This window comes from Anoplophora glabripennis, unplaced genomic scaffold (assembly GCF_000390285.2).
Source record: "Anoplophora glabripennis isolate ALB-LARVAE unplaced genomic scaffold, Agla_2.0 scaffold344, whole genome shotgun sequence".
NCBI lineage: Eukaryota > Metazoa > Arthropoda > Insecta > Coleoptera > Cerambycidae > Anoplophora > Anoplophora glabripennis.
Window position 1 is genome coordinate 157,125 of NW_019416438.1, and position 23,919 is coordinate 181,043.

The 23,919-nt window shown below is 33.3% G+C and overlaps 1 protein-coding gene across 1 annotated transcript in view; it reads right to left on the reverse strand.

Moving 5' to 3' along the window:
• Positions 1-21,753, reverse strand: part of LOC108910557 (titin) — a gene marked incomplete at its 3' end in the record, with an annotated part of 178,869 nt that extends 157,116 nt beyond the window's left edge. The window contains exons 1-2 of the mRNA XM_018715198.1: positions 21,701-21,753; positions 16,591-16,745 (exon numbers count right to left, since the gene is read on the reverse strand). Coding sequence (XP_018570714.1) covers positions 16,591-16,745; positions 21,701-21,753 — 208 coding nt within the window. The remainder of the gene's footprint in view (positions 1-16,590; positions 16,746-21,700) is intronic.
• Between the last annotated feature and the right edge of the window lie 2,166 nt (positions 21,754-23,919).

The following is a 23,919-nucleotide window of genomic DNA, read 5'->3' on the forward strand; positions in this document are numbered from 1 at the left end:
TTCTTAGTCATGTTACTTCTAATGAAAAGAGGAGACTGACTGAGGATGAAGATAAACAACCATGTTGATATTATGGTAAAGAGCTTATTGCTTTTAGTGGTAGATGTCCTTTACTTTTCAGTAGAAGTAAGTTCTGGTTACAATCTAGATCAGGACATTTTCAAAACTAGTTTATCAGTAAAGGAATGCTAGACTACATGTAACAAAAGTAACGTTGGACTGCCTTGAGTATGGTAGAATCAATCTGTTGTCGTGGCCATAGGAAACTGCAAATTTAGCTTTGGCGGACTTTTTTATGCATTACCTATAGGTAGACTGAGAAGACAGGATACTGATCACCCCATCACGTTAGAAACTTCCCAAACATAAATATGTGCCAAAAGTTATTGAAATAAAATCAAAAATTCCGTTTTCTGTATCATTTGGTATATTGAATACAACTAGTGTCGTTTACTTCACAGATTTATAGAAATCTATACATTTGCAACGATCAAATAGAAACAATCGTTTAATGCTAACAATTTCAGTCATGGATGAATTCACGAACTTGTACATAATATCCTTAATGACCAGTAGTGCCATTTTCTATTAGCTTTGTAATTTATATATGGCAACTTTATGGCGTTGTCTAGGTCATAAACCGCCAACGAACAATGCCGTATGAAATTACAATAAATATTGAACAGGATACAATGCATCCTCTCCGAGTTGATGACCGTGTGAACTATTAAAGACTCTTTCCTGCACCGATGGCCAGATAATGCGCTATATATGACTATACATAAATGAAACTGTGACGAGATAGACGGTACGCCTATCATTTACCTCCGCACGGAGCGCGGCAGTTAAATTTTATCTGTGCTGTAGCAGATGCCAATGAATATATATGAACTGACACGGAACTAATAATAACGATATTCCGTATCTGTTACTGACACGGCAATTAAACTAGTTTTTCGATAGATGTGTCGGGAAATTTAAACACCGGGACGTTTTTAACTGCTGGATATAACAAATATATGACTGTTTTAAATGCAGAAAGCCCTTCTTTCCACAAACTTCAAAGCAAAGCATTGTTGGTTCATATAAATTTTATGTGTACACCTATCTGTCATTTAATGTCGGCGACTTACATAACAAACTTTTACTCTAAATATTTTCCTATATAAAGGAACTTTACAAGCGCGTTCTACTTGTTCTCAAATACAAAGGGTAGTTTATGCAAAAGGACATTGCAACCTAACAAAAATAGCGTAGTTTCGCAATTCTTCTAACAAATAAGAGAAACTAAATAGTTTAGTAGAAAATTTAAAATTATTAGAAAATCGACTGTAGTATTTTTTTGTAAAGTTTACCAGACATGAGTATACGTATACTATATTACGTCACATGGTATTCGAATTTATTTTCAGTTATCAAAGCCTGTTTATTATTTCTTTATTATAAATTTTGACAACTGAAGCACTGGAATCTTGACTCAGGTGGGTTTGTACCAAACCTCATGAAAACATTGCCAATTGCCAAATTAAATTAATGTGTTCCCTCATTTCTGTTATTTCTATGAAATCACAACACAAGCAGTTCAATTTATATGGATATTTTTGTGTAATTTATTAAAAATTGTCTTGAGTATAAAATAAATAGGTGAAACAAATACAGCGACTACTAACGTTAACGTTGTATGTATGTAGATCTTTCAATAGAATTGAGTTGTTCCCCTTTTTGCCCTTGGAAAGGTAGAGTGCCCTTTTTGACATCGGATTTATTTATTGAACACCCAAAAATACATAGGAAAACACACTTTACATTTCTTTGTTCAAAATAATTGGGTTTTTCCATTTTCACCCTTCCGCCAAGTTAGGACACCAGATTCGTGTTCAGGGCCCAAAAATACATAGAAAATCAGTCATCTAGGTTTAAATCTGGAGAGAGTCTGTATTCTTAATATTTACCAGTAGTATAACTGCATATTCAATACAGAAAACTTTTTACTCTTCAAATTTGGTTTGAGTACATCAAAATCTATAAGAAATGATACGTCTGACCTAGAAACCAAAAAAATTATTTTTGTTTGTCGGCCTTTATAATCAATACAACAGAGGGATTAAATTAGTTTGTAATTACTAAAACCAAAATCCTAAAAGTCAAATAAAATATGATATGTTAGATACAGAGATATAACAGCTAACCTGGCTAAAAAATAAGTAATATTTTATAGAAATATAGAACTAATTAGAATCGCAATTGGTACAGTCTTTCCGAAGTCAGTTGAAACGCTTAGCAATAAAATTTAATAAGTCTTATAGGTGTCCCTAAAATAGTTTTCTTATTTCACCCTTTCGCAATTGTAATATGTATGATTAATAGAAGGTGCAAATAATAAATTACCTGAATCACACCAAATTCCGTATTGCTGCACTGCACTGCTAGGCAATTTGTCAACCACTTATCAACAACTGCAATTTATTGCCCAGTCGCCCAGTGCGGCTGTATTATAGTCCGCGCGCGCATTCCTCAACTGGGCGTATACATTTCAACCACCCCCACGTTTAGTTTGACCANAATTTTGACAACTGAAGCACTGGAATCTTGACTCAGGTGGGTTTGTACCAAACCTCATGAAAACATTGCCAATTGCCAAATTAAATTAATGTGTTCCCTCATTTCTGTTATTTCTATGAAATCACAACACAAGCAGTTCAATTTATATGGATATTTTTGTGTAATTTATTAAAAATTGTCTTGAGTATAAAATAAATAGGTGAAACAAATACAGCGACTACTAACGTTAACGTTGTATGTATGTAGATCTTTCAATAGAATTGAGTTGTTCCCCTTTTTGCCCTTGGAAAGGTAGAGTGCCCTTTTTGACATCGGATTTATTTATTGAACACCCAAAAATACATAGGAAAACACACCTTACATTTCTTTGTTCAAAATAATTGGGTTTTTCCATTTTCGCCCTTCCGCCAAGTTAGGACACCAGATTCATGTTCAGCGCCCAAAAATACGTAGAAAATCAGTCATCTAGGTTTAAATCTGGAGAGAGTCTGTATTCTTAATATTTACCAGTAGTATAACTGCATATTCAATACAGAAAACTTTTTACTCTTCAAATTTGGTTTGAGTACATCAAAATCTATAAGAAATGATACGTCTGACCTAGAAACCAAAAAAATTATTTTTGTTTGTCGGCCTTTATAATCAATACAACAGAGGGATTAAATTAGTTTGTAATTACTAAAACCAAAATCCTAAAAGTCAAATAAAATATGATATGTTAGATACAGAGATATAACAGCTAACCTGGCTAAAAAATAAGTAATATTTTATAGAAATATAGAACTAATTAGAATCGCAATTGGTACAGTCTTTCCGAAGTCAGTTGAAACGCTTAGCAATAAAATTTAATAAGTCTTATAGGTGTCCCTAAAATAGTTTTCTTATTTCACCCTTTCGCAATTGTAATATGTATGATTAATAGAAGGTGCAAATAATAAATTACCTGAATCACACCAAATTCCGTATTGCTGCACTGCACTGCTAGGCAATTTGTCAACCACTTATCAACAACTGCAATTTATTGCCCAGTCGCCCAGTGCGGCTATATTATAGTCCGCGCGCGCATTCCTCAACTGGGCGTATACATTTCAACCACCCCCACGTTTAGTTTGACCAGACCTGTATATGGGTATGACTAAATAAATATGGGAAAAAGTTTTTCAAATATTTCAATGCCGAGTTGCTGCGTCAGCGGCCGAACTTGGTACATACTGCCAACCTCTTGGTTCTTCAATTGCAATCGGAAAGACTATACAAATTAAAAAGCAATGTTGTTTTCCCACACTAATTTTAACACCTCCACATGAACAGAAAAGCAACAGAATATATTTCTTTGTATTGAAATCAATAAATTTGTTATACACTAGTTATACCAAGTTAATTATTTATTGTCTAGCATGATTGTACATAAATTAGTCAACTGTCACCCTTAAACAGTTACTATCACGATCGTCGATGTGAAGTGTGAAATTTGACAGTGATGATATTATTTATCTAACCCGTTAAAATTTAGCCGATGCTTTATTAAATTGCATTTCGTGTATGAAGTGCAAATTCATAAATTCATTTCGGTGTTGGTGAATTGATGCCCAAATGATGTATGGACGGTAAAATAGCCATGTGCTTTCTGCAAATATATAGCGTTTCAGATTTAGCGCACCAGTTTGGAATGTGTATAGAATGACTGCGTTTTTGTACCTGAATATTTGTCAGCAAAAAAATGTTTTTGAATAATACCTAAATGATTTATTATTTTCCACTTTGGAATATCAAGTGCATATAGTCACGTTGATCGCGCCACCAATCAGGCTTTTCAGTTAATTCAATATGGATATTTACTGTTTTTTTTTTGGATTATGTCACGTTCAAATATACCTATTTGAAATATATATTATATATATATTTAAATCATTGCATTGCATTGAACGAACAGTATGGATTATGTTTATTAATGAAATTAGTTTGATATTTTTAAATAAAAATGAAATGTCGACTATATTTGGAAAATTAATTTTTACCAATGTTTTACAATTTATCGTTAAAGAAATATTTACCAAGCTTAATCATATTAATGTGAAACAGCGAATTAACTATTTTGGATTACTAGCTAGCTTAGCTAGCTAAACACAAACTATGCGTGGCAACTGCCTAAGAAATCACATGTATTTCACTAACAGTGCTACCAATGCACAAAGTATCAACTCGATAGGCAAGATACAACACGCGTAATTTGAAAACTCCAGTTATTCTTTTAGCAAACTTATATCCAATGGCCATGGCTCTCTTGTGATTCACTTTGGGAACCATGATCATGTTTTCATGTAAAGGACGATCTTATGTTCCCATGAAAAACAAAACCATAAATAACAAAAATAAACAAAGCAAGAGGGCTATTTTATATTTATTTTAATAAGGCAATTGCCAATCAGTAAGAATTTTCTTGAATTATTCATTACCAGTACCCATTACTTATTAATCTGAAGTCATGATTACCTTTTAGCAACCTGAAAATGTTCTACAATTTTAACTTTATGCGCGATTAAACTAAAAGGGATTGTATGTGAGAATTACAATTTTGATTGACGCCTTTTGAAAAAAGTTACGTATGCATTAAAAACGTAAAACTGGATTTTTACAGATTATTCGTAAATAAGAATGTATATCCCATGATCCATATCCATTTATAATTCTCTTTATTGTTTTCTGGCTTCACGCAGCTCCCATGGCATCACGTTCCAGCTGTTACTGTGTTGGTAATTATTTTTAAATTATGTACTAAATATATACAGGTTGTCCCAATACAAAAAGTCGAGTCGAAATAGATGGGGTCAAAATAATATCAGTTCTTCATATAAATTTTTATCATACGGGCCTTCGTTGACAAGTTACGGGACCTCAAAGGTGAAAAATTAAAGTTATTTTTATATACAGTCTCTAAACTATTAACATGATGCAAATTTGGTGATCGATAATATATGTGTACAGCTTCCACCTTCACACACTTCTTAAGACTACGAAAGTTATTTGTTTGTACATGAAAATGCATTTCTCTCTAGTTACCTATTACATATAAAAATTACAGAAAAGTCGAATTGGTGGGACACAGTTAAAAAATAAAATCTATATCAAATATATTAGAAATGTAATTTGACAGAAACAATCATACAAAGTACAGATATAACTACAAAATATAAGAATTATTTAGAATCGGAGCTTAATCACCATCACCATTGTCTTCAATAGTTTCAATAGTCAACACAAGTTTAATCAAATATGGAGGTCAATATTTCAGCTGGATTTAATTTTGGATTTGTAACCGGTATGTCACAAATAGTAAATAACTGCCGCTATATAGGAACAACAGCCCACCCGTGTTAAACAATAAAAATTCATCAGGAAGATTTTACAGAGTATGTGTCAACAATTTTTTCTGCGTGAGCAAATCTGACAGTTATTCCCGCATATCAATTCAAAAAAAGACGAAAGCTGAACTGGAAAAATAATAAAGTCGGTCACGGTGATTGCTAGTTTAAGCGCTGAGATAACAGAGCAGGATGATCTTTTTGTTATAAAATAATACGCTCTAGGAAAAGCTTTATGACTTTATTTTCACCCAAAGCGAGGCTATAAAGTTTACGGTATTCTGTTCCAATTAATCCAGATTTTTATTACGTTTCTAAATTGTACCACCAGTGGTGCTTTATAGGCGATATACTTGTATTAGCCTTTTAATATTCAAAGAAATATATACTGACCTGGACGGGATTATAAAAGAAACATTTATTTTTCTATGAGGTACTTGAGCAATTTTTATCTTTATCAGTAAAAAGCTGTCTAACAGCTAATCTGGATAAATATTTTAAACTACACAACTTGGATTTTGCACCACGATAATGCACCATCGCACAAAGCGATAGTTGTGAATGAATTTTTGACCAAAAACTCAATGAATGTCAACGAGCAGCTACTGTATTCGCCGGATATGGCCTCTATCGACTTTTTATTACCACTTCGTGGAACACGTTACGAGTCAATAGAAGCCATAAAACAAAACAACAACACAAACAACACAACAACAACAAAAAAAAAAAAAAAAAAAACAAGGCGCCTCAAAAGAAACCCAATTTAAAAAAAAAAAAACAAAATTTAAAGAATAAATGAAAAAAACCGGGTTTAATGAAAAAATCCCGAAACTTTTTTGACCGAATGTATGTCCAATATATAAAATTTGGTTTGGGACAGTTAAAACATTCAGAACATGGACAGTGATTTAATTTTCCGTTCTATATTCATCATTGAGATGTGGGGCCATTAAAGAATACTTATTCATAAATTTTCCTTACACGTAGCTGGAACATTTAAGCTTTGCGCGGTGTAAAAAATGTTTCTCGGAGGAATATAAGTTCCAGCGCACTTTTGATTTCTTACCGGCAACGGAAACGCAAGCGATACTCATATGTTTTAGACTTTTATTTTATGACATTTCTCACACCATTTATAGACATTTGAAACATCGGCGATATGTTGCGCCGCTACTTTTTATCATTCTTCACGTATCCCAAGCGGCCCTATAAAGGATTTCATGGTATGATGGAAATTCCTTCCAAAATGTAATATAGGACGAAATGTGTTTCGCGTTCCTACATTAAGGCCGCTGCACCGTTGCCTTTTGATGAAATATATGTAAGTTGCTTTTTCAGCCACTAGCCGGTTTGAAATTTTTATATCGTCCATCGCTCTTCTTCAGAAAGCTATGAATCAGCGAAAACGGTTATTCGTGTATTAAATTCTGATTGTATTTTTAGTCTCTGTCTCTCATTTGCAGGATATAATAGTTTCAATTATACCGAGTGTGCGATGATCGAGGCTGACATCACACGTAAATGTTACCACAGATATTAAAATTTACTTCAATTCGATCAAAATTACTTTCCGTTTTATTAGATTTCCGACCGACACGATCTATCAATTCAGAGACGTCTGTGCTTCCCGTGTGTATTTGTTGTACATACAAATTGATCTTCTGATCCCCCAGTATAATAAATATCCAACAATATTTCTGTATTAAACAACTTAGGAACAAGAAACATATCTGATGATAACCAATACTGTATAATTAACCAGTATAATCTGAGCAGAATATTAATTAAGATCTACAACAGCTCAAGGTAAATATAGTCAGCCTTAACCTAGAAGAGCTGCAAGAACATAGTACTCCAAAGCTCCTTCATTTTCCTTCAAATGTTCACACTTAGAAAACATTATAACCGTTATAACACTCGCAATATCTGAAAAATAGGCATGGAAAGTCTCATTTACCATTGAACCATGTAATGGTTGAATAATGTGTTAGTGTGTTTGGGGTAAATCGCGTTTTACATTTATGTGTGGATGAGTACGAACCACTTTGAGTGTTCATTTCATCCATGCAATTATTTTAGGAGAAACAGAGCAATTAGACGCAACAATTCTTCACTGAAAAGGCGTGATTGGGCAACATTTTATAAACTGTGTATTTCAACTTCAAATGTGTCTCGGAATTAAATTGCTTCGCACTAATGTAAGTTCCAACCTATTTAATATCTGAAGGGAACCTATAATATAATTAATTATTTTGAATAATAGCATGACAGAATAAGCAATTCTGGGGGTAAATACAGTATCTACCTTGAACTTTGCCAACAATAAATCGTGCTTGTATCCAATGTGTGGGTAATAGTCACTTAGTCGAAAATGTGGATACCTTAAATATGTATTTCCTTCGGAGGTATTCAAGAATACGTATTCAGATTTACATTTACATTTAGATACCGAACAATGGAACCATATTCAAATCTAAAGCGTACAGAATAACCGTAAAGAAACAAAAACACATTATTTGTTTGGAATTCTGGAAAATTATCCTGTGTAAAGTCTATTTTAATTTTAACCTTAACAGCTGAATAAATCATTAAAGGGAAGTTTGGATGGAAATTGACGTATACATTTTTAGCAAAGCCTAAAAGTTGGAAGGAATAGTGCCTAGTATGCATTGGATTGATGAACACAATGTTTATTATTAACTCCCTTTTAAAAAAAAATGACTTGTTCAATAACACTTTTGAATATGTGTAAATTCTACACCAATAATTTCATTGCGTTATGCAATGAGCAAATAATACTACTAAATGTTTAAAATACGTTTTTTTAACTGTTGCCAAAAAATTAAATAGGGCAGTAAGGATATGCCGTCCATTAATTTCATTATAATCAAGTTTGAGTAAAAATTAACTCAATAACGGTTAAACTTGAACCATATTAGAGAAAACCTAACACATAACTGTGTTAGGTTTTCTCCTATATATGCTCCTAATAAACTAAAAAATTCTAGTTTCACTTATAAAGTTGCTATTGTACTCATATTAACAGAGTGAAAATTTCACTCAATTCGGCGTGGATAAAAATGTGACATTTATAACTTTTTTAATTGAAAACCATCAAGTGACATTTCGTTAGAAACTGTCACATAGAGGCGAAGAAAGTTAGGAATATTTTTGCTTCGAAGTATGCCCTGATTAAACAAAAAATCGACCTGTTTTCAAATGATTTTAGGGTTTGCCCCTAAGTTCAATATATTATGGCAGCAAAGCAGAATGTAAGGAGAATACTCTCACATTCTATATAAAACATGTCATTGTGGTAAGATTAAATTGGCCCCAAGTCTGTTGCATGAGAGACTCCACATTTGACTGGTCTATAAAAAATACCTCTAAAATCTTACAAATCTTTCAAAAGTTGCTGATAGACAACAGTATCAAATACTTTCTTTAAGGTCTGGTACTTTGAGTCCCAGTTAAGGTTTGATTAACTAATCAGGCCATTAGACTGTGATTATAACTTATAAAATAAATCAATATATACACAGTCTAACCGCCTGATGAGTTAATCAAGCTTTAACCGAGCCTAAAAATACCGGGTCTGTATAAATATCAACATGTTTACTTATTTCATTGATTAAAAGTATAATTGCATCTTCAGTTAGGTATTTCATGTTTAAATATCATAAAAATCTTTTTTGGGGATTTCATAAATACTGTAACAAAAGCCGGGACGCGCAGTCATTTATTTATTAGTTCTCGGAAAGTAAGATATTTCAGTCGACATAAATTATCGGAGGGTTAATGGTTTTCAAGTAGTAGGTCGCTAAGACAGTCCTTCGGAGAAATTTGCCATTTTTAACGAGTTTACTTAAACTGTCGGGGCGGGGTATGTGTTAAGCGTCTAGTATGAGAGAAAAATCGATATTTAATAACACGCGAAACCGCGGAAAGAGCGTAGAGATTTCAAGTAGGATTCAAATTAAATTGTGAAATAGATAATGATTGAAAAGAAAAGTATATTAGTAAGCTGGTTTTTTGACGGATTTTTCCAAGCTATAAGAGTAGATTAAATAAGATCGACTAATCCGTCCCGCAATTGCCACGCGGAGTCATAGAGAAAGGTTAAGGTTACTAGTAAGTCATATAATTATTGTTATAAATCTAAAGTCAAGTCAATTAGGTAATTATTAACCTAATATAGTTATATACAAGCGTCCCGATATTCAGGTCCCCGCCAATAAGGCAAGAACAGAAACTTCTGGACCCACGAAATGGGCGTGGTCAAAGCGAATTGTGGAATTTAGGAAGGATCTCGAAAAGTTCAGTTCGTTCTTAAGTTTCACATTGAGCAGACTAATTATTAACTTTAAAGACTCGGGCTAATTAATTAATTTTTATAGTTTTTCTAAATTTTTTATAGAGCGCGCATTCCCTGAATCTCGGTACGCTGTCGCGATTGAATCAATTAATTAATAATGTCGTCGAGCCGTTGTGTTTTTATTTTGTTTGTTTGTTTTGTTTATTGTTAATAAAACCCTTCCTGGAAGTTTTGTGTTTCCTTTGTTTCTCCAACTTCAGTGCTACCCTGTATAGCCAGCCACTGGATTCCATCCCACGTAAGTAATGAAAGGGTAAGTGCTTGGAAGTAATTTTCTGAACATACAACATTTCTAAGTTCCCACGTGATAATTAAAGTATAACGATAACTAAATAAACTCCCTTTCGAGAATTAAGTAGTCACTCTTTCGAGAACTGAATAGTAACTCTTTCGAGCATTAGATAGATAATTAATTAAAGGTAGATAATTAAAGAAATAACCCCTCAGGTTACAATACTTTTCCTAATGTTGATATTAATGGTTATATTATCATTTTTAAATGTTCTACTACTTGCTACTGCAACTTTAAGTATTTCGGGATATATTCCAGAGTTTCAGAAAAACTAATTAATAACTTAAGTGTAACGACTTCTTTGGCAATATACATACATATATTCTTAAATATGCCTTGAAATGTTTAATATGGAGAAGATTTAGAAAAAATCGTAATTTTATGCATAAAATTGAAATAAAAATTTAAATTGTTACAGTACAACAAATTCTAACAAAAATAAAAGATAATTGTGAAATTTCGGGTAACTTGGACCAGTACTAATTTATGTATTTACTTGAATTTTAGTATTTAAGTAAAAAAATGACATTTGGTACTGAAATTTTTACTACATATTTATTGAATTTTGAATTTAATGATTAATAATATAAATCGAATACTTCAGGTACTTTGCTTGTTTTATTTAAGTACTGAATTTAAAAATGGCACATCAAAACCGTTATACCCTTATCCTTCTAGCTTTGGGCGTGCATTTAAAATGGCGACGCTCGTATACGGTAACCTTACACTTCGTAGCGGCGTTGCGCCACCCTATGGCGTTGGCGAAATTTAAAAAGCTCCACCAGATCCTGTCGTTGCGGGGATATCTCGAAATGATTTATGTTCGCATGCTGTTGCTGTAATAAATCGCACTGAATTTTCCATCAGGCCAATAGTTTCATTAAATCACTTCTTCCACATAAACGGAAAACTAAGGGTGGAAAATCATTTGGTAGGTTGTGATCGTAGACGGGCTGGATGTATCGAATGGATGAGTTACGTTGGATTTCTCCTTTCTGTATTTATACAGACGAATAAACGGATTTTTAGTCTTCGGGAGAATTCACAGGCGATTGTGCACTACATTGATTTGTCACGACTGATTACCCTGTCCCTACTGAGGAGTCTGAGATAGACTTGTCATTTCCGACGACCGAGAAATTTTTATAAATTCATTAAACGCAGCAGTAGAGGAAATTAAATGTTCGTCTCTTATTATCAATTTTATGTCACGTTTTATTATCCTCTACTGCTTATTGAAATTATTACCTTTCCATTTGACATCTAAATCTCGAGTTGGAATACCAATTTATTTGGCAGCATCTAATAAGGAATACAAAAAGGATAATAACGAGCGTTCAAATAAAAACGTGGTCAAGTTGGTTCTGAAAATTTGGATGTAGGGCGTAGCGTACAGCAAAAGAACTTAAACGTCATCTGTCAAAGCGCTATATCGCCGCTATCAATTTGAATATTTTCGTTTTAAAAAGCGCTTAAAATGGTGTTTTCTCAAGAACAAAAAGTGTTTATAATAGAGTCCTACTTTATAAATGGACGCAAGATTGATGGAATATGGAAGTATTCTATTGAGGAATGTTTCATAGAATTTCAAAATCAATTTCCCGGCGTTGTTGAGTACAAAATTTTTCAAAGTGCAGTTCAGCGTTGTGTTAATGTTTTTCGTGAAACGGGCAGTGTAACAAGAAAAGAAGGAAGCGGCCGACCTAAAAAGCGGACTGAAGGATTAAAAGAAAATGTCCAACAAATAATGGAAAATGCGCCAAGAACTTCTGTACGTGTTTTATCACAAATGGTGGGAGTATCAGTCGGTACCTGCCACACAATCTTAAAAAAAGATTTGCGTTTGTTCTCCTATCGTTTAACTTGTCAGCAAGAACTTCATGAAGTTGATTTTCCGCGACGGGCTGTATTTTGTGAATGGTTTTTAAACAACTACGGTGAACTTCATAATATCACCTTTTTTTTTGATGAAGCCTGGTTTCATTTAAGTGGTTACGTAAACTCACAGAATATGAGAATGTGGTCTTCTGAAAAACCAGATAACTTTTTGTCGAGGGCCCTCTACACGCTCAAAAAATTGGAGTTTGGTGTTCTCTCAATCGAAGGAGGATTTATGGACCCATTTTTTTTTAATGGTACTCTTACTGGGCAAAGGTATAGAGAAGAAATTATCGCTCCTTTTGTTAATCAGCTGGAAGAAAACGAAATTACAAATTTTTACTTTCAACAAGATGGCGCAAGGGCACATACGGCAGGCGAGACGATGAATATGTTGAGGGAAGTTTTCCAAAATCGACTAATAAATCTCAATGCTGAACATGAATTTCCACCGAGGTCATGTGATATTACGCCGTGTGATTTCTTTTTGTGGCCTTACCTTAAAAACACTATTTTTGAACTGCCTATTCCTGATTTAAACCATCTGCAGGCTCGACTTATAGACAAGATTCGTGAAATTAACAATACCCCGAGCATCTTAGAAAATGTCTTTAATTCTTTGAGGAACAGGTGTGAAAAGTGCTTGAAACAAGGAGGGGGACACTTTCAGCAGCTGCTTTAATTGTTTGTTATTGTTATCACGATTATTCTTTAAAATAAATTTATATAGTCATTAACGTTATTGAAACTGACAGCTGCTATACAGCTCGTTGAGAAATGAGGTTAAGTTGGTCGCTATAAGCTACTCCCTACGTGCAATGTGTCAGAGCCAAATTCGACCACGTTTTTATTTGAACGCTCGTTATGTGTAGGATGTAGTGAGAACGTTTTTAGTATCAATTTTCCTTGAGAAGACAGTAAGAAAAACTGGGGTAATACTTTTTTCTGATATGGAAAGGATATACGAACTTTCGGTTATGTGAAATAAAACTGTTTTTATAAATTTAAACTGTCAAAAAACAAGTATTTGACATAAGAAAGTTATTTTACAAATTTAGACCATTTTCAATTATTAAATCTTCCATGTCATTTGAGCTCTGCTAGTATAGAATGTGTCGTCCATGAATAAAGTAAAAAAATCATATAAAGTCGGAAGTATCGTCAGCAGCTGACCATAAATAAAAGCTCTAATTTCTCAACAAATATGACTGTAATTATGCAAAAGTTTAATATATTCATCTGGTTATCTTTCATTCCAAATAAACACGAATTTATGCAAAATTTATTCTGATTTTCAAGTATGTTCCACTGCCAACAACCTCGTAATATTGCCATGGTTTTTATATTTTTAACCGTAAACAGTACATTCTAGGAGAACTGTCTTGATCTGTAAAATATTACTTTCTACGTCACATAACATTTACCGAAAATTTTAATCTCTATTCTCTTCTTTATTTTTGCCCGAAATTTATATGTAGGTGACATCCAATCTTTGATAATGACCGTAGAATTCGATTTAAAAAAAAGGTGTATACCAAAAACTAAATTAATGACCACAAGTAATTCCAAACCTGTACCAAAATAAGTTTAAGTCAAAATTGAAAACTGTTGTTTATCATGACGAACAAATTTGTTACCAATACTAGCTCGTTTAGAAGATAGTTGAGAAAAACTATTGGATTTTATCTCCATTCTGCTGTATCTGCGCAACTTTTTCTGAAGAGTTCCTAGGCATCATTATATTTACAATGGGAACTAGTGAACTGTATGACATTAAAATTGATTTCGGACTCAATAACATCACTTTAGTAAACGATAAAACTACAGGGTACTAGAGGTTTGACTGCCTTAATTTAAACAGACGATGGAATACATTAAAATAAACAAGAAAACCTTATATGACATGGGTCCTAAACTCAACCATTTCCGAGAAAAAAATGATCAAAATCTCCAACTGGATGTACAAAAGTATCTTCAAGTATCTAGAGATACTAAATGTAGAAAAAACATGAAATATTACTACAGTTATTTATATAACATGTAAGTATTTATTCATTGAGGATGAAAATTAAAAGAAAGGATTTTTTTAGATATGCTACCAGTTTCGTAAAATAATGTATTACATTATTAAATAAAAAAATTGTATAACATCAATTTCAATTTTATCAATCTCAAGTAATATTTGCAAAGCAACAATGGAGACTATTTCTTTTTTCATCGATTATTATTATACCCCATCCCTTTCAAATGCAAATATATTTCACCAATTTGGAAAATATGTCTGTAAGGTATCATTTAAGAAATGTTTCTTTTTCTCGAGTATTAGCGTTGGTAGATTTGCTCACAAAATGATTCGCCATACTGTACCTTTAGCTACTCTAGCAAGAGAAAAATCAGTTCGGTACATCCTGTACAGAGAATTTGGATAAAAACTGACTTTTTACCAAATTTAAGCACGCACCTAATGGCCGTTATAAAAGCAATTATCCCGTTTATTTGAAACCCCAGAGGTGCCACTGTCGGTTTATGTAGGGGATGGAAATAAATTTTAAAGGATCTTCTCGGCGGATTACGTGTACCTAGTACAAGGAATTAAAAAAAGTCGATCGAGCTTTTGGGAAAATGTATTTGGGGACTAAGGATGAGCACGTCTTTCAGGTTACGGATATGTAAACTCGGAGACTTAAATCGATTATCTTTAAAATTTGGCGAGAAGCCTGTTCTTAAAAATAATCTAATTCGTAACACTTCGAATGAGACAGTTTTCAGGAATGTACAGGATGATAGGGACGATAAAGGGCTGCGGTATCGAAATTCAGCGTCTGAAGTTAATTATTTTCCATTTTTTTTTTTCATAACTCACTAACAAAGGAAACTTTGACGTATTAAGTGAAAATTTCAAGTACATAAAAGGACCGTGCACAAACCTTCAGAGCATCCTGATCAAAAGTTATCATGGGCACAAAACCCGGAAACCGCTCCCAACCCCCAAAGGTAAGGGGCTCATTATACCACACCACCAAAAAAAGTGTCAGACCAACACATGCAATATATAGTTTTCGGTGTATTTTTGAGCGCTGGACACGAACACGTCATCATTTTTGCTCTTGCACGTATCAGTCTTCAGCAAATCGCTGAAGAAGCTTCAGAAAACTGAAGAAAGAATATTGTGACTTGTGATTCACATGCGATATCTGGTTTCTGGTCTATTTTTGCACACTGGGCAAGATTCTGAGGTCAAATGTACTTTAATTACCTTAAATCTTCAACTAATAACTGAAGAAGCTTCAAAAACTGAAGAAAGAACATTGTGTTATGTAATTCACATGCGATATGTACACACCACTGAAGAACCATGGTGTTCTTTCTTCAGTTTACTGAAGCTTCTTCAGCGATTAGTTGAAGGCTTAAGGTCGAATTGATCTCAGAATCGTGCTCAGCGTGCAAAAATACACCGGAAACCACATATCGCATGTGAATCACAGGCCACAATGTTTTATCTTCAGTTTTCTGAAGCTTCCTCGGCGATTTGCTGAAGACTGATACGAGCTAGAGCAAAAATGAAGACGTATTCGTATCCAGAGCTCAAAAATACACCGGTAACCATATATTGCATGTGTGGGTCTGATACTTTTTTTGGTGGTGTGGTATAATGAACCCCTGACGTTTGGAGGTGATTTTGGGGGGATGGGAGCGGTTTCCGGGTTTTGTACCCATGAGAACTTTTGATCACCATGCTCTGAAGAGTTCATTCCCAAAATTTGAGAGAGATCCACCGGGGATCCATTTGCATAAGGTTTGTGCGAGGTCCTTTATGAAAAAAAAAATCTAGATTTCTCACCAGTGTTGTACGTGCGGTGCTTAGCTCACTTCCAGAAATAACACTGATACTTCGATTAACATTTTTTTGCATTTAGATTTCATATAAAATTAGTCATGAGTTTTGGTTTCGAGCAGTATTATTGAATAAAATACAAAAATCACAATAAAGTTTTGGACATACGAGTATATTAAGTGTAATATATTCGTTATTCAAATATACTTATAAATATAACTTTTGAATGTGATGTGTGATAATCTGGGACGATAAATATGAGTAAATATAGTAAAATGATACTCACTCAGCGTTTTGAGCTTCACTATTTGAATTACATCACAGTTATCGATTACTTCTAGATATGTTATTTCACATTTGTAGGTAGCTTCATCTTCTGCTTGCACGTGAGATATTTGTAGAGGTGCATCCACACTGTCTGTAGTGAATTGGACTGACATTCTGAAAACAAGTAAAAATTAATCAAAACCAGTGCATGCAATTTTTTTTATAGATGTTTGTAAATTATAATTTTTTGACAGATTATCTGAAAAATGGTATGTCGAATATGATAGGGCGATCTATTTTACGAGTATTCTAAAATTGCTTGAAATATTTAATTTTTGGGTCAGTGGAAAGTCCTCATACAAAAAAATGACAACGTCACTTTAAAAAAATGACGTCCTCTTCTTTAATTTTTGTTAAAGGAAATATGTCGTATAGCCAACAGGTCATTTTAGCTGAGCGACTTTAATTTAAATCGTATTAGTAACGTCATAACATACCCCACTTACCGCACTTTTACGCAAAGTTGAAGTCATTTAGGTTTAGCCATAAGAAAAAATGAGACCAAATGAAGGTAGCAATTACGTGATTCTAGCGTAAGGCGTGGCTTGGGATCCGTGTGCAGGGTGTATCTAAATAACACAGAAAAAATGAAAGAGGCGATTCTCTGATGAAATATAATAGGGGTTTTTGGTATAAAATTTTTTGAAAAAACTGTCCCCTGAAAAGTTACCCCCGAAAATATATATTTTATCTTCCATGTATATCAAGCTTTTTGGTGAAAACCTACGCAAATGAGTGAGTCGATAACAATCTTGAAAATAATATTAACAAAAACAATAACAAGCAGATATTGATATTATGTAACGAAAGAACAATTAAATTTTAACAAAAGTAAAGATGTTTATAAATGTTCGAATTGCATACAATTATTTTCAACGCAGGAATTTAACCTTCGCTGCGTGCTGTGAGCAAAAAATAAAAGACACGTTTAAATGTCTTTTCTTTAGCGTAGTGTTCCTTAATTCATTAGCATTCTTTATTTTTGGCTCACTAATTTGCGAATAACTTGATAACAAAAAAAGATATCGACACTTTCTGGCGTCAAAATAAAGCTATTTTTATGCTCTTCAAACTGACCTATAAAAAGTTTTATCCTGCTATTTAACTTTTTTAAGAAAACGCAAAACAACCTAAACTTGGATAAATAGCACCAATAAATAACTAAATAGGCTGTACTATTTAAACAACACTTTCGTTAGAAATTTAAAACTTATGCTATAATTCATTTATGTAAAGAAAACTATAACATTGTGTTTAAAATTTTTGAGAAAAATCCATGAAACGGCATTCTTCTGAAATAACGCTATCTACAGGTTTCCATATTGAGGTAAATGACATTACGCATTCACAACGAGATAAAGCATGAAAAGACCTTTCCAACGAGGTATAACACTATAGGCTTTTGATGAGTCAATCCTTAAAAAAATACCTTTTTCTGATCAGACATTAGGGGCTTCCCTTTTCTGTCGACAGATAGAACAAAATGTCAATAACAAAAGTAATGCGCAATGAATCCATATTTGCACATTTCTGAGAAAAATTCAACTCTGTTTTGATATGTAGATTGGGCCCCCTAGCGGCCGAGCTACGAACTATTTCCAGTGATTTCTCTTGGTTGATTTATGTTTTGTTCCTGATATCGTACCTCGCCGACCTTAGTGAGACACACCCTGTACGTATGATCTACACAGTAAACTGAATCATCGTATAAAATATGTTACGCATTTAGGGTTCACCCTGTATATAATAATATTTATCGCTTTATTACGAGTAAAGGATTTTTTTTCGACTTCTGTAACAAGAAGAATGATTTATATCAACTTATTTAGCATTTTCTTCCTCTTCGTCGCGTAGCCTGTCACTATAAATCGTTTGGTAATTACGCGACGCGCCATCTAATGTACACTTTAATTAAGTATTGTTCAAAACCTCCATGATGTACGGGATAAAAAGCAGCATCCTTTAAGCGGTGCGAGTAGTCTCGCAAGTACCATACAGCGACGGCATCCTCCGCCCAACCTCAAGCTGAATTACAAGATGACGAGCTTCAATTCTATTAAAACTACACAAAAGACTAATTTGCTTCAAGTTGCCGTTAACTCTCTTAGGCTGCAGCGTGGATGCATAAATTAGGTAGATTGAATGTATAGCTGCAATTAGATACGCGAAATTTTCTTCGGAGTTTTGCTTCAATTTTGTGAATGGCTTATTAAGTAACTCTAACTTTACTAGGTGTTTATTAGGACGTTAGGTAGTCAGAAATGACAAAATAATAATTAGGTAATCTAAAAACATGTTTATGATTTATTTAATTCAATCGTAGTAGCCATGAAAAAACAAACGAAAATTTTAACATTTCTGTTTGAGTGAAATTTTTTCACAGTGCATGAATAGATGTATCGCGAAAGAAGACGACCAAATAGGAATATATTCTAACGTTTAAGCAGTATTTGTATATTACAAGAACATAGTACTTTAAAGAATATAAAAAGATAGTGTTGATAATGGAACTGTAAATAAAATGGATGTTTTGACACAAAATAACAGAAATACAGATACATGCCATATAAAATTAGCAATAAAATTGAATTTATCAGGTTTAAAATTTTTTTTTTTTATCATAATTTTAAATTTAAACCAGTATAAACATCCTAAAGACAACCAACAAAGACTGAAATTTTATGAATGGTTTCGTGATGAATCGAGGACAGATCTAGATTTTCTTGCTAAATTTTATGGACTAATGAAACATTATTTGCTAATAGCGTTTTTAACAGAAAATACAAACACTTATTTGTAAACTTTTAACATGGAAACTAAAGCAACAAATTCTATTTTATGTAAAAGTTTGGTGTGGCCTTTTCCAGTACAAGTTACTAGGAATTTACTTTATCCCAAAACATTTTAGATCATTTTCCTCTTGAGAAAATGAGAAACTTAAAGTGGTTTCAACCAGATAGGGCTAGTGCTGATCATGCCAGAATTATTAAAAAATTTTTGGATGAACGTTTTAACAATTCTTGGTATGAAACTAATTGTCCCATATACTGGCCAATAAGGACGGCAAGTTCAAATCCCTTGGATTATTTTTTCTGGGGATTTGCAAAGAACAGAATTTATGATAGACCAGTCCAGTGTATTCAATAATTACGAGTTAAAATAATACAAGTGCTTCAATCAATTCTACCGGAAACAATTTAAAATTCAGTAGGTACAACACGTTTGCTTTAAACAGAAATATTAAAATTTTCATTTGTTTGTTGCATGGCATCTGCAACTAAATTAAACAAATCATAAAATTGTCGCTTTTGTGCCCTTAAGAAAATTTCTTCACCAAATTTATATATCGTTGAACTCGAAAGAACCCCGCACAAAACGTGGAAATTGAACAACGGTCAATTTTTTAGGAAACTTCATATTTTGATAGTCAAGCTGATCAAAAGTCTCAATGGGCACGAAGTACTACAACCCCTTCCAACAACCACAAAACCACCCCCAAAGATTAAGGTAATGAACTTGACAGAAGTCAATTGGCTTACCGTAATATTTCACTATTGCAGTCGAACCTACAGACACCAGATTTTTAAATGGTAAACAAATAATAAGACAAAAAGTTACGTTGGAAATAAATTTTAGGGGTTGCGTTTTCCACTCCTTACAACCATGGGGTAAACCAAATAAATTACTGGCTAAGTGTCTTTTTGGTAGTAGAAAATGTCAGGTTAATTTCAATATTGTAACTTGTTTAGTGCTTGTGAAAAAAATTGTTAAACAAATTTTATGTACCCCCTTTAAGGGGCTGTATCTTAACAAGGGATGCTCCAATGCAGTTTCTTTATATGAAAGATCCTATCTTTTTTTTCTATGAGGAATCACCTCCTTAAATGTTTTACACTTATTTAGTTACACCCTGTATAACATCAAAAAAGTGATCATCTTGTAGGTATTCTCTGAATTTTGAAGTTGGTCTCAAAAAACACCCCGTATATTTGCACCTGTCCGTGATGTGATGGATATATTTACAAACAACATAAATGTTCCCTAGCAGTTCCCATTAGTTCGCCGCAAGTTCATGTATCTCGTTTGCTCTCCCAGAAGAGTCATCACGGCTAACTTTACGTACTTCAAAACTTGCCTCCACATACCCTTCGTTATCTGCAGACACAAATTGATTGGAAAACGAGGAAACTAGCGGAAGTTACTTTTTCCAACTTCAATTAAGTTTACCGAGTTCACGGCGATACTTTCGTGCACCGCTGAAATTAACCGCCCCCCCTTTTTTTCGTATTTAAACCGCTTGCTAAGGGAATCCTTTGTTATACAAATTGATTATGAGGTCGATTTTGCGGGAGCAGGGCGGATTCACTTCTTCGTAAACAGGAGTGTCTTTAATAATGGCGCGGTTAATTAGAAGACAATGGTACTAATAATTGTCGAATTTTCGTCGCTGTTAAATTTTGAAAATGCAATTTTAAGTTATAATTGGATCATACATTATTTATGGGTTGCTGGATTGTGCTTTATTCCTCAAGTAGGAAGAGAGCAAATAATGTATTATACAGGGTGGTCCAGATTTTAATAGACAAACTTCGGGAAAGTACTAAACAGCATAAATTAACATCACCTTGCTCTATGAACATAGGCGCAGAAAGTCGCCGTTTATGAGATACAGGGCGTTGAAATAAACAAAAATAAAAATTTTTTTTTAAATATCTGGAAAATCATTTCATCAAATTTATCCAAAGGTACACATTTTTTTTTTCAAATATTTCTCCTAGTTCTGTATGTAGACAGTCCAAATTCAAAAACCAGTAGCGGAGAAACGAGGATATCGTTTCCCTATTTAAAATAAAACTTCTACGCCACTGAATTAATTGGTAATATGAATACATTTTAAACGGCCTGAAATATTCCGGATGAAAAAACATTCTTTTATTTTTGTCGAAAAGTGAATGGTTTACGCGTTATGAAAGATATTATCCAGGTAAACATCTTGCCACCTAGTCTAAATTCCGATCTGATTTTAAAATTTTTGGACAATAGCCTCTTCCAGTTAATGGGGGACATACCTTCGGATCAACGAATCGGGACCTGGTCTCAAATGGACGGGGCACCAGCACATTCTGACCAGGTAGTTCGTGAATGGCTGACAAACAACTACCAAAACAGATGGATTGGTCGGAATGGTCCCATACCTTGGTCACCTAGATCACCTGATCTAAATATTTTGGATTATTTTATTTGGAGGTAACCTAGAAAAATGACGTTTACGCCGTTCCTATAGCAAATAGGGACCAACTGGTGCAAAGGCTAAATGGGGCCTAAATGGGGTACTAATTTGAAGCAAAGTCCAGTTTTAATCAGAGCTGCTGTGAATTCTATAACCAAAAGATGGCAAAAGTGCATTGAGTTTGGAGATGGACACTTTGAGCAATTGATTTAAGTTATTTGTTTTTTTATATAACTTTACTTTGTTGTTCGTGTTACTTGAAAGTTGAGCTCGACATATTACCTGATAGTGAAAAATGTGTATCAAATTTTGATAAATTTGTTGAAGCGGTTTTCCAATTATTTAAAAAAATTGTTTTATTTTTGAAAATTTAAACGCCCTGTATCTCATAAACGGTGGCTTTCTGCGTCTGTGTTGATAGAGCAAGGTGATATTAATTTTTGTTGTTTAGTACTTTCCCGAAATTTGTCTATTAAAATCTGGACCACTCAAATTCGTTTTATTTTTCCCTATTCCAACGTTTTGTTTACTTGGATAATATGTCTCATAACTCGTAAACTATTCACTTTTCGACAAAAATAAAAGACTGTTTTTTCATCCGGAATGTTTCAGACCGTTATAAAATGTATTATATATTACCAATTAATTCAGTGGCGTAGAAGTTTTACTTTAAATAGTGAAACGATATCCTTGTTTCTCCGCCACTGGTTTTTGAATTTGGACTGTCTACATAGAGAACTAGGAGAAATATTTGAAAAAAAATGTGTACCAAATTTGGATAAATTTGATGAAGTGATTTTTCAGATTTAAAAAAAAAACGTTTTATTTTTATTAATTTCAACGCCCTGTATCTCATAAACGGTGGCTTTCTGCGCCTATGTTCATAGAGCAAAGTGATGTTAAATTTTACTTTCCCGAAGTTTGTCTATTAAAATCTGGACCATCCAGTATACAGAGTGTTTCAGAAAGATATCCCGTAAATACAGGGGGTGATAGTACGACAAAAAAATAAGAATATTTTGTCTTATGAACTATATGTCTATCTCCTCTTATTTTCGAGATACAGAGACAAGATAAAACTTTTTAAATAGAATTTTTACGAAAATTTCCAAACGGCGCGAAATAGTTTTTTGAAATTTGGTATTCCGGGATTTTTAAGGATGCCAAATACGCTGGTTTAATTATTTTTTGGATATTTAATGGGGGGGTTAGTTATGCTACATTCCTATTACATTTTAATTCTAATTTTTTTAAGGTTAGGTTTTTTACCATTCGGGCTCCAATTTATAATGTACAATTTTTTCTAAAAATCATGTAATCCTGTTAGAACTTCCCAATGTGGACGGTTTTCGAGAAAAAAAGGCTTTTAATTAAACTCTAACAATATTACGGTGTATAAAATAAGTCTTTTCCCAAAGTAGGCTTATGTCAAAACTTATTGATGGATGTCTTATAAACAAAGCATACATTCTTAAAGAAATTGGACAAGTGTAATGCACCAAATCAGCTGTCAAATAACTTCATCAATTTATTCATCAAGTTTTTAAGGAATTAGAGCATGTTCTAATTTTCGTCAATTTCTTCGTGAAGTTCGGAAGTACCAACCCAACAGATTTCCAGCCTCAGATCAGTAATGAGGTTATTTTATTGGAATATGTAAATAATTGTGTAGCGTCGTGCTAGTTTTACATTGTTTTTACTGATTTGTTATTTACAAAAACTAATATTTATATAATATGTGTCAGAACGGTACCGCTGTTGTATCACTACAATTATTAGTGGAAAGGTGACATTTTTGAAATTTATTTGCTTCTTTGATTCCTTGGTAGAACTGATTCATACGTCAAAAAACTGTAGCAGTGTAAAACCACACTGTTTACCAATAAATTCGTGAATTAATTGATGAAGAACTTCATCAATTTATTGATGAATAAATTGTCAATGTAAAACAGCTATTAGTAATATTGTAAACTCTAATTAACCTTATATCAAAATTTTAGTGTACAGTGAAAACGGTGAGACTTAGACTCTTGCTTTATAAGGTAATTCTGAATTATT